This window comes from Micrasema longulum, unplaced genomic scaffold, assembly GCF_059751315.1.
Source record: "Micrasema longulum isolate JH-2025_06_02 unplaced genomic scaffold, ASM5975131v1 h1tg001113l, whole genome shotgun sequence".
NCBI lineage: Eukaryota > Metazoa > Arthropoda > Insecta > Trichoptera > Brachycentridae > Micrasema > Micrasema longulum.
The window spans coordinates 520,731-533,318 of NW_028278301.1; the positions used below are offsets into that span (position 1 = coordinate 520,731).

The window sequence follows — 12,588 nt, forward strand, 5'->3', positions numbered from 1 at the left end:
CCATAAATATAGCATATTAATGACAGGCTTTCACAAATCGCATATGTCTAAAGTGACACACCTTTAAAAAATGTGTTTTTGAGTTCACTATCACTATAAATATTAGGAAATGATCCTTTTCGAATCCTAAAAGCGTGTAGCACCTTGGCTTCAATCAAAACTTAACGGACAAATGGCGTTAGTGCCACTTTTATTGTTTCGACTCACTTCAACTAACTGTGTTTGTAGCTAAAACTGCATCATTTTAATTTATGTAATTTATGTCGATGAAACGTTATTTTTTTTTGTGCAGCATTTAGAAATAGGACATTGTAGTTGATGGAATTTATAGAAACAAACAGTTATATTTCGGGTTGTGTCAGTTTAGCCGATAATGGTTGGTAGAAATTTAATTATTATTTCGAGTAGTCACTTTAGAAATAAAAAAAATGTTTTTTTGAATCTTAAAAATTATATAAAAACAGATATTTAATAATTGTTTTTTGGCGTCGATGATAAAGTTCAGTGCTATGGAAAATTGGATATAAAAAGGTTTTATTACACGCGGTTAAAAAATCGAGCATTTAATTGTATGGCAAAGATTTTCTAACATGTATGATAACAGGAATAAAAATGAACTACTCTAAATGACGTCACAAGTACTTCTAAATCCACCAATGATAAAGTATTGTGATAGATTTCCGGTTTCCGAGAAGCCAGCCAACCCACCAATCAGGACAAGTCACCGAAGACAACCAGTGACGTCACGCGCGGAATAGTAAAAAAAATACATAGCTTTTAAACATCGTAGGGATAAAAAAAAACTGGTTTACTTTTATAGTTTATTAACAAAGGAAAAATAAAAAAAAATAACCATTAAACTTTAACTAACTAACTAACTTGGTAACTTGGAAAATCTTTTTGGTTTTGTAACATTTATAAAAAAAATATTTTTATTTATTTAACTTTTTGTACATAGTGTTATTTGTACATTGGCGGAATTATTGCCAAATGGCAATTTCTTCCAACCAACCAATAAAATACAAGTTTTATTTTTATAATTCAAGTTACAGAACATATTCAATAGAAAAAATATTAAAAAGCTAAAGATAAATAAAAATATAAATAAACGTATTTGTTTATAAATTACCTTAAATCAAAACTATTACTAAATAGGAAAAAGGAAAAAAGAGGAAAAAGGAAAGGAGGATCACTAATAGTTTTTATCAAGGTCACTAATAGTTTTTCACCATTTTCTCAAAATGTTATTTTTCGAATTGTGTCACTTTATAAATACATGTGCGGAATATACAATATGAAGTCTTAGAGAATAATTAAAATGTCCGGGCGGATGAAGCACACAGTTCTGGACGATGGCTACAGTGGGCTCAATTGGATCATTGGTAAATAAAGCATCGAAAAAGATCATGATCGAAAAGTTGAGACGCTTTCAGCTCTCCTGAGATTTTCTTACAACTCATGAAATATTTTAAAACGTTTATACTATAGGTTATTTAGAGTCAGTCTTACCTTAGAAAGTCGGAAATTGCCTCCACTTCCCGAAGAAAAACCTTATTATATTTAATATCTTCCAACATATTCAGGAAGCAGTTCGTTTTTCAACTTATAAATGAAAGTTAAGAGTATTGAATAGATTTTTTTTTTTTAATATTCAGGATATGTTATTATCAAACTCTTGTCTGAAGTACGAGGCGCAAATTTAACTTAGCAGCTAACAGAGGTCTAAGGACAGTTTGTAAATACCATATGCTTTAACTAGGGAAGACATGGAATAATGAATTTCGGTTTCTCTAAATTTTCCGTCACGGTTCGCTTTGGGGTGGCTGAGAATAAATGTGTAATTAAATCAATTAAAAACTAAGACAAGTGCCGACATCCCTTGACTCGGTAGGCATTAAGATTACCTCCCTTCCCGGACTAAGGGGACAGTGGGGTAATTAAGCAATAAATCTGCAGATAGAAACAGTTTAAGCCAAAGTCGAGGCGTTTAGGGCGAAAAAACGCGTGACTAATGGCGCTCGTTGTGGGCTTTTTAAAAACACAAGACGGTGGTTTACTTTGGAGCAGCTGTTCCGATTATACTCCGTTCGAAAAATTTATGAGAAAAATAAAACGGTATTACGCCACTGACACCTTTTGTTTATTTAGTATGACTTTATAATTTATACATACAAAACATCATCATCATCAGTGGCGCTACAGCCCGTTGTGGGCGCTGGCCTCCCCCAGAATCTGTCTCCTTTCCTCTCGGCACTCTGCGGCACTGTATGGCGAACCCAGCATTGCACAGTAAATAAAAATAAGAAGATTACAATGGTCGGCCATGTACACAGAATAAATGATAATCGTATCCCAAAAAGGATTCTTTATACCACTCCGGAAGGTAGACGAAGCAGCGGCAGACCAAAATAAAGATGGCTGGATAATGTGAAAAGTGAGATTAGAGCAATTTTTCCGACAAACTGGACAAACTTCTCCTGTTTTCTCAAGTCCGGTGAATACGGTGACTGGCGCATTAATGCGAAAAATTGCGAACATGTCGCAAAGCGTGACCGGGCGTGCTGATTAATTGAAATGATTGAAAATCGTGATAGAGAAACTCACACCTTTTTTTATCACTTTTATGTTTACCAACAATTGACATTTTCTTATTGTAATTTTTAAAGTAAAGTAATAAAAAGCATAAAAAAATAAATAACATTTTTTTAGTGACTCGAGTAGCGAGTTTAGCGAGTAAACATAAGACAAAGAGAAAAAATAAAAAACTTGTATTTTCTGGTCTTAGACTGAAGTACCTAGTGTAACTTGCAAAACTATTTTTTTTTATTAAAATGATCCAAACATATTTAATCAAAAAGGGTGTGTATGCGCGTGTAGTATACACCTGTATTTTTGAAATCTATAATAAGTGGTAGAACGTGTTTTTTTATTTTTTAATATTATTCATCATCATCACTTCCGGATCTGCACCCAGCGGTGCTTAGGGTACTGCGTTTACACTCCAATTCCCGCGTATCTAGATCATTTTCGTTACATTGAAGGTAAAGTAAAACAGAAATAATAAAATGTTGCAGTGTAGAACCAATATTTCACGTGAACCTGAGAGGAATCAAACCCGAGACCTCGAACAAGATAAGCGTAGCTATCGAGTCGAAACACGTCCAAGGTTCTTATTATTTTTCTCATCAGAAGTGTATTATTCATCTTAATATTATCATTTATATAAAAACTATTTTCTGTGAACCAACTGTAATCTTACCACCCTTGCATTATTTAATATCAAGACATAAATAATAAAGTAATTAAAAACATTTCATTACAACAGCTATTAGTGTTTTTTTCTGTACATCTGCTGGTTAAGAGACGGGGTGCTTAGGGAAGGGGGAGAATACGGAATTATTAATTAAATATGTATTTGGGTAACTTATAGTAATCACGTCATTTAATTTGTCATCAAGTATTTGAGAAAGGGTACCCTTTAAATCGATTAAAATTTTTATAGTTGGTTTTATTGGTAATTAACGTTTTATTGGCATCGATGTATTATAAAAAATATGTGGCTTGAGCTTTGTAGGTTTTATTTTTAATAGATGTCTGAATCAGGGTGTCTTTAAATCTGCAAAATATCGTGAAAGGGTTGCTATGCGCGATATGCTCTCTGATATAGAATAACCCGTGGAGTGGTGGTGACGACTCTATATGACGATTTTTCTAATTGAACTAGGTTTTCCTGGTCTACTAACATCTAATGAAGTAACACATTTATCACCGTCACAATAGCAAACATTAGATTTATGTTGAGACAAATTTACTATAAAATCTGTACACTGACGGTGATAGAGGCATTAAAAGCAGTAAATGTATATTCTAAATAATGCGAAACGTTTAAGGACGCTGAATATTTAAAAAAAAATATTTGATAATTTTAATTAAAGTAGTTTTTGCAATATGTGGCTTTGAAAAGAAGCAAGAACGAATCAGAGCAAGTGGAGGAGCTTTTATGTAAACCTGTTCCCCGATTACAATGCAAAGTTAACAGAGTTATCTTCGATTGTCTATAAAGTAAAATCGAAATTGATGTACGAAGATGTGTATGTAATTTAATGTTTTTTATTTAAAGGTAACATATAATTGAGTTTGTTTAGGAAAAAAATATTGATGTTTTATTTTTCACTTAGAAAACTTAATTTTACTTTGTTGATAAAATTTAAGATAACTGTTAACTTCCCATTGTAATACGGGTCATGGGCTGCTATTCTGAATGCGTTTATAGAGCGTATTTAGTATGTGAATCCGCGTTATAATGCGCTGTAATACCGTGCATAATAACAGCTTTGGATGTTTTGTGCTATAATTCAGCAGTTTAGTTGCGCTCCTTGACCTATTGAAGTGGAAAAAAACGGATTTTCAGTAAATAATAATTTATTTGAAAATTGTATTTGAAGCACAGACTTTGTAATTTTTCATTTTGATTGTTAAAACACCAGAGTCAAGCTATAGAGGAGCCCAAACGTAGGAAAACCGTTCTATGACAATTGGGTATTACGTTAGCTACAGTTCTCAGCAAAACAATGGGCCGTACTCAGGTCAAGGATTGCCAAATGGATATTAATTTGCATTGTAAATATTTTTAAATATGTACCTGAGTATTTATTATTGAAGGGTTATTCCAATTTATTTTTCTACAATTCGCCTATATTTATTTAATAAAACTAAATGTACATGTGTGTGTTTATTTTTTTATTCATTCATTCCATAAATTTATTGAGACATAAATCCCAATTCCATAGAACCAAAGTCCTGTGTTGAGTTTGTTTGTTTGTCCGTCACATCTCCGAAATGGCGAGTCGTAGCGGTCTGAAATTTGGACACGTCATTTTAGATGCGATTTCAAGGTTAACATTGCGGTTTTCGAGTAAAATTTAAATCGACCTCTACTCGATTAAAACACAAACTTTATATGGATGCCTAGTGCGGCCCCGACATATTGCCCGTAATCAACTGTCATTATCAACAGTAAACATACTTTAATTAACAAATTTATCTCTCACATTGAGAAAAAATAGTATCTGAAGTAAATATGTTGATATAAGGAAAGTTTTTAAGCAACATAATACACGTATCGGGACAAGGAATGACAAAAATCAATGTAAATCATGGGAAAATATTCGAAATCAATTACCTGGGAAAACTGACTCCTTTAACACCTTTGATGCTTCTACTGCTGCAACCAAACATACTGCAATTCATCATAGTCGATTTTTATTTATTATAATGTAAATATCAAAGTTATTTACAAACAAAGCCAAGCACAGCTACAAAAGCATCCGATCGAACAACAAAATAAAACGGCCACTAATCGGTTGCCAACCAACAAACCAACATCGCTTGCGTTCTATGAAATATAGGGGATAGGGCTTCTCTCTAGGTTACGCAGTATTACTCTGAGGTTAAAACTTTATAATCACCCAATTAAAAATAATCCCACTTTTTAAAATAACAACGGAATAGATAGCTTACATATTTGTGCCTGACATATTAGAAGCCTGAAGTAAGACAATTAATTATGAAAAATCTAAAAAACTTTTATCTATAGTCTTTCAATAATAGGTAATCACTTTAATGATTTAAATATCAGTCCTTTACTGAAAACTTTAATAATTTTAACTTCGATTCAATCCAATACAGTAGATATTATTTTTTTATTTGTTTATTTTTCCATACACATATTATTTACATATAAATATAATTACAAAAATACATTTTAAAATTAAGCTATAACATGAATTGGAAAAAATGCCCATAAAGACTACAGCGTCTGAGCGTAGGCAATCCCTTTTTTAATTATTAAAAATATTATAGCACATATATATGGTATGACATGACCATGAAAAGAAAACAAAAGAAAAATAAAAGAAAAACCAAATTAACATATGCTGAAATTACGAAAATATGATTTATTTGCAGTGTGCATTTAAAAAAAAAAAGAATGTGTCTATCTACTGTGTTTATCTATACCCAATTTAAACTGTACCAGCGAATTAATGTTTTGTAGTTCCTTGGTTAGAAGATGTAAGTGTAAGGAGTACCTCAGGGCGAACTTAGTTCTGCTTCCTGGAACTGGCAGTACACTATCAGATCTATTACTTATACGATTTAAATTATTACTAAGCAAATCCCTATTTAAGTAAACATATTTCAGGCACTGAAATATTTAAATTTTTTAAAACTAAGGATTCCACTCTCTACTAACAGTACCTATTCCTTATACCTTTTCTGAGAATTTGTAGCCAGGACGTAAAACAGTAAACACGTGTTGGCGAGTGATATATTTTAGGTATCTAGTTATTTGGTAAGATTTTTAATAAACAGAGTTCGTTTATTTTAAGCTTTGACAAAGAAACAGTCATATTTTAAAGCCGATCGTTTTATTACATTTATTTTAGTGATTTTACACGGAATAAATACATAGTTATATTGTGTATGTATTTAAATGACTATCTGAAACAAACATCCAATTTATATATTATCACGAAACAAAGGGCCGATTCACATTTCCGCGCCTATAAAACATGCAACTCATAATAGAAAATATTTTATCATCCGAGGATCCCACACGTAAATCATTTTGCGTATTCATTTTTTACGTGGTGGCTGCAAAATAAAATGGCGACCATTTTAGAGCTGTCAATCGCATTCGGATTTTCTACGAAAAGTAATAAATGGCCTCTTTTACGATGAGAAACAATCGCCAACAAAGCTGGCGCCCTTTTCTTTACTGATATTCACTAAGTTTATTGATGAAAGATGAGCATATGAATATTTGAAAAAATCCAGCTTCAAGGTGGTTGGTTATATGAGGTTACTTTGTAAGGAAGTCATTATTTTTGCAAATAAATACGTGACCGCAGAGTTTCTTGAAAATGTACGAAAAAAATATTTACAAATATTTCAATAAAAACTAAATACTTTGAACAATGTCACTAGTTCATATAAATCAATAAACGATAAGAGAGTTGTTGAAGATTTTCTTAAGAATCTTAAAAAGACTTAAGAATCGAAATAAAAGTATTGTTTTTATAATGTTTAACAAATAAGACCAATCAATATTATGGAAACTGATCCAAATTGCTTATAAACTTTCTTTTGAGACATTAAAAATGAGAACGTACGCTGGGTGAATGCAAACATTATTATAATACAAACATAATACTCGATAGTCTTAATATTAACTTATTTATTATCAAAAATTATATTAATTATCAATATTTATTAATTATACATGTTTCAAATTTACACATCATAAAAATACTTATATGGTAACAAAAATATTGAGTAAAAAAACTTCAATTTTGGAAAGAACCAGACGACATGGTGATATTCATGCAAAATAACACTGAACCAACCACCGCAGCAGTACATTACCCTATCATACCAAGAATATTTAAACAAATTATCCATATGCAGTATGGAACTATAGGCGGGGAAGGAACTTACAAGACAAATATTTGTCCACTTTTGATTGCCCAAAAAACAATCGCTAAAATTATATTTTAAAACCTAGAACTTACCTTTTAAATTATTTTTTAAAAGAATTAGATATACCCTCAATTAATGACATCTTTAAAAAAACATCTATCATACAAACTTTCAAAGAAAAAACCTACTAATTTACAAAATTCTCAAAACTCTATATTTCCAAATAATTAAACTTTACACATATGCAATACAACTGCAACTTTCAATCATTATGCATCTTGGAAAAAAAACTTTAATAATCTTCCAGAAATCTTAAAATCAATACCAAATAATCAAAATTTTAAATCTAAATTGAAAAAATACACGAGACTTACTTTAGCCTGAACTCCATACAGTGGAAAATTGTGTATCTTTTAAAATAGAATATCTTATTTTAAGGAATCTGTTTCAGATACCAAAAATGAAATATAAAACAAAAGTGTAAATATACTATATTTAAAAATAAATGTAAAACGAACTCCCTTTCGAAACACAAGTTTTCACTGTATTAGAGAGGTAGAAACGTTAGTATTCGTTATGTATTAACCAACCATTTTGTATTTTTGTACTTATTTTGTAAAGAATTTCTTTTCAATAAAAAAATAAAAAAATACCAAAAGCTCAAAGAATAATCCCGAAAAAAGAATCACAGACACACAAGGGTTGAAATTAAGCTAGCTCTTAAAGTTTTAGGAGTCAACTTACCTGCAACAAACATATTTTGTTAAAACTTTTAAATACATATTTTTTTGTTCTCTTATTTTTCTTTCTAGAAATTTGAACGCGTTTATGTGGGATATTAATAGAATTCTGGAAACTGAAGTACCGCTCTCATTGTTTACCTGTCTAATTGAAGGTACACAAGATCTATTAATCTTTGTGCATTTGACTTAAGGACAAACGACGCTACTTAAGAAACGACACAAAGGACGCCGACGACAAATGCCTGTGGCGTCGAGACGCCGTACTTAGATGTAGCCTCTAAGGATTCACTTGTTGAAGGTACATTCTGAAGAGACAAGCCAAGCGTCTTTAAGCTCTCTCACTTATTCTCAAACATTTTGTAATTATAAGTTTAATTATTTGAATGTCAACTGATTTTTCTGTGTCACGGTGGATCAGTTTTTTTTTTGCAAAATGGAACCAGAATTCAGAACTATTGTATTTCATGTTTCATTAGTTCATATTTGCTCCTCAGTTAGAGCTTATGGTGTACACAAAGAACCTACACGCCTCTGTCGAGTGCCAGCTTCTGTCGATTATCATCAAACGTCTTCTGTCGATCGTCTTCTCATCGTTTCTTTGAATCCCATAAAATATGTGTGTGTATATATATGTTTTTCCTTTTTATTTTTTTATTTTTTTGCATCTGAGCATGTTTTTCATTCTTGCCTTTTAGTTACTTTTACAAAAAAAATCTTAATTTTTAATAATATTTCTATTTGTAAATACTAACTACAAACTTTTAAATAACTTTTTATACTTTAATTTTTAAACAACTTCAATGAACGTTTTTTTTCCTTCTCTTTTTTGTACTTTCATTGATAGCCTTACATACAATTATAACATATTTTTTTTTTTTTTAACATTACATTTTTTTTGCACCACTACAGGCCAGGAGGCCTAATTGCAGTGGTGAATTACATCACAGAGCACCCAGGCTTGAGAAAAATAACATTTTAATTTTTGTGTTCTCACCGGGAATCGAACCCGGAACCTTCCATGCGTGAATCAAGCGTCTTGACCACTACACCACAGAGGCCGTAATATGGAAACTTCACTGGTTTATTAGAGTTTAGTCTAACTGTGTACAATATGTAACAGTATTGTATGTTTCCTGAATAAAAGAAAATTAAAAAAATCATCCCGAGTCAGTTTCGTATCCCGTAGCTCTGACATGACCTTCCGATGAACAGTTAGCAGTGGATTTCTAAAACGGCGAGAACGGACTACTTTATGTGTCCAGGTAGATGAAGAATACAGTTCAGAGTGGATAATAGAACCAGAAAAATCTAGAATAAGGAAATTGAGTGGAGATAAGTGCGCCCTGTTGTGAAGCGGTTGGCGCATTTGCTTACCATTCTTGAGGTCCTGTGTTCGATTTCTGTCAGGGTGGATGTGAAATATTTATTTTGAAGGTTGTTTGAACTGTAATATTAAATTTTTACTGAACTGGCATCTGAAGAATAGGACTGAACTCTTTACCATCATGTAAAAGATAATCAATATAAGCTGCATTTGATGAACTAATGCTGTGCCCTATGCACCGTCAGGTGCGGACAGGGGTGCGATAATGATAGCTGGTTTATTTTTTAATTAATTTATACTTAGATATACTCGTAGTTACAGAAACAAAAATGTGGACTGAAAATTTAAAATATATTTTTGAATTTTTTGAGCAAGATATTCATTGTCTCTAATTTTTTTAATTATTCATATTTTTTATGATTGTGGCTTGATATGCATATTATTGTCACTTTTTGTAAAAAATTGTAACATAACATTTTGGCAGCTCGCACACTGTGGATAAAATATTACTGGCCCGGTAATATTAGTTGAAAATTGTTTGAATTGATCAAAACGGATGGAGGATTTAAGTTGATATCTCCAATTAAGTTTGAGCGGTCGTGGTTTTCGGTTTTGACCCTCTACACTACCTTAAACCGGCAAACCTGGCCCGGCGGGCATTACTCAGGTCTGGTCACGAATGTCTTGGGTACATTTCCCTCGAGATCGTTTCAGAAACTTTGGAAAACTATTGTCTCGCAACACAACTACAAGATTAGGAAGTTTCTGTTTGGGAAATAATTAATAAATTAGATTTCATATTGTGACTTGGGAGTAGCTGAATCATACAAGGGGTTTTCCATAAACTCGCCAATTAGACAAAATGCCGGAAAGTATAGTCCAAATCAATAAGGACAAGATTTTTATTTTTATAAATTTTTACGTTCATAAGGCTTTTACACATACATGGATAAACATGACAGAATTCAAGAAGTACATCAAGAAAACACAGTATTTAGAAATAAAAAATGGTACAGAAATAGAATACACTATAAAAGAGAGAAAATGTTGCATAAGATATAAAAAGCTAGAAAAACAAATAAATTTAAAGATTTGCAACACAGTCACAGTATTAAGACAGGTTTTATGCCAGGTAGGTAGATAATATAATAATACAATATAAACTGTTTTTAATAACGCTTTTTTGTTTGTAAATTTGTTTAAACCACTTTAATTTTTGAGTTATATATCGACTAATTTCTTTAAATACCACCACAACCTTAGACGAGTTTTATAACTCGATGGCTACTCAAAGACAAAAATCCTAAAAAGGAAATTGAAGGTTAGTCTGGTTCATGGCTAGCTGATTAGAGCATATGCCTACTATGCCTGAAGTGCTGAATTCAAATCCCGACAAGGTCGATATGGAATAGTATGTGATTTGTGCATGACGAAACGGCTGATTCCCACGAAACTGGATCATAAGTAATCATTTTTCCTGCTTTATATATCAAATGATCAAATTACGCTACAATACGAGTGCCATTTTTTGCCCTATGAATCACTGGGTGCAGAAAAAGGAAAATGGTGATGATGCTTTGCTTCTTTCTTGCATTTTTTTGGATTCCGATAAAAAATACATGTTTTTTGACCTGCCATTAGCTGGTTCCAATGATTTTAAACACGGTGTAACAGTCACTATTCAGCATTTATTTCAAAATCATCATTATCATCAGTGGCGCTAAGGCCCGTTGTGAGCCTTGGCCTCCTCCAGAATCTATCTCCATTCCTCCCAGCACCCTGCGGTTTTTCTCCAGTTCTTCAGGCTAATAGCTCTTAGGTCACTTTCTACATTATCCAGTTATCTTAATTTTGGTCTGCCACTGCTTCGTCTGCCTTCCAAAGTAGTAAAGTAATTTTTTGGGGGTACGATTATCATATATCTTCTCATTTTTATGAATTGTGGAATGTTGGGTTGGCCATATAGTGCCTCTAATTCATGGTTAAACCGTCTCCTCCACACTACATTTTGGTTGACAGCACAACATATATTTTTTAATATTTTTCTATGACATACTAATACCACGTTTTCGTCTCATTTGGTCATAACCTAGAGTTTTGTAAATAATGGTCTTAGTTTTTCTAGAGAACAATTTGTATCTCAGATGTTTAGACAAGACATAATCACATATTTTTGCTGCCGATTGGAGAGGTCTAATTTCGGTACTGTAATTATTATCATTAGTGATTTCAGTACCTAAATATTTAAATAAGTCAAACATTTATCACTCCATTGAAAAAAATAATAACCTAAAAAATTATAATGTTTTGAGTATGTCCAAATGCGTGCAGACTAGCTGGATTTTCTCCCTAAGGAGTTGTTCATATTTAAATTTGTTGCAACAGAGAGGGAAAACATTTTTGAGAAGGAAATATGGGAGTCTAGGCACTTACAGGGCTTACGACCTGTCATTGGCTGGTTTAAGTGGCCACTTTACACACTGTGTAACATTCACCATTCTGCCTATGTTTGATTGTTACACAGTTTGTAAAGTGGCCACTTAAACCAGCCAATAACAGGTCATAAGCCCTGTAGATGCCCAGACTCCTATATTCCCTTTTACATTTGTTTATTTATCTACTGAATATTTTTTTCAGGCTCATCTATAAATCTCCTGTTGGCCCAGATTTTCATGGTGTGGAGGTGTATCATACGTTTAGTGCCAGAAATCCTTGGAGATCACGACGCTCGGTATTGAGCATAACGACGACGCCGACGCTGACACCGAATAAGAATATATTACTACCTAACATTTTGATAAAGTTTAGCGGCCTCCGTGGTGTAGTGGTCAAGACGCTTGACTCACGCACGGTAGGTTTCGGGTTCGATTCCCGGTGAGAACACAAAAAAATAAATGTGATCTTTCTCAAGTCTGGGTGTTTTGTGATGTAATTCACCAATGTAATTGGGCCTTCTGGCCTGTTGTGGTGCAAAAAAAAAACTATAAAGTAGAAAATTCACAGTAAGACACTAATAAGACACTACACGTCTGTTTGTTGTCA

General features: G+C 32.5%; 1 protein-coding gene across 1 annotated transcript in view; it reads right to left on the reverse strand.

Moving 5' to 3' along the window:
* Positions 1 to 12,339, reverse strand: part of LOC148276979 (odorant receptor 10-like) — a 34,214-nt gene extending 21,875 nt beyond the window's left edge. The window contains exon 1 of the mRNA XM_088233502.1: positions 12,241 to 12,339. Within this exon, the coding sequence (XP_088089628.1) occupies positions 12,241 to 12,339 (99 nt within the window). The remainder of the gene's footprint in view (positions 1 to 12,240) is intronic.
* Positions 12,340 to 12,588: the final 249 nt, after the last annotated feature.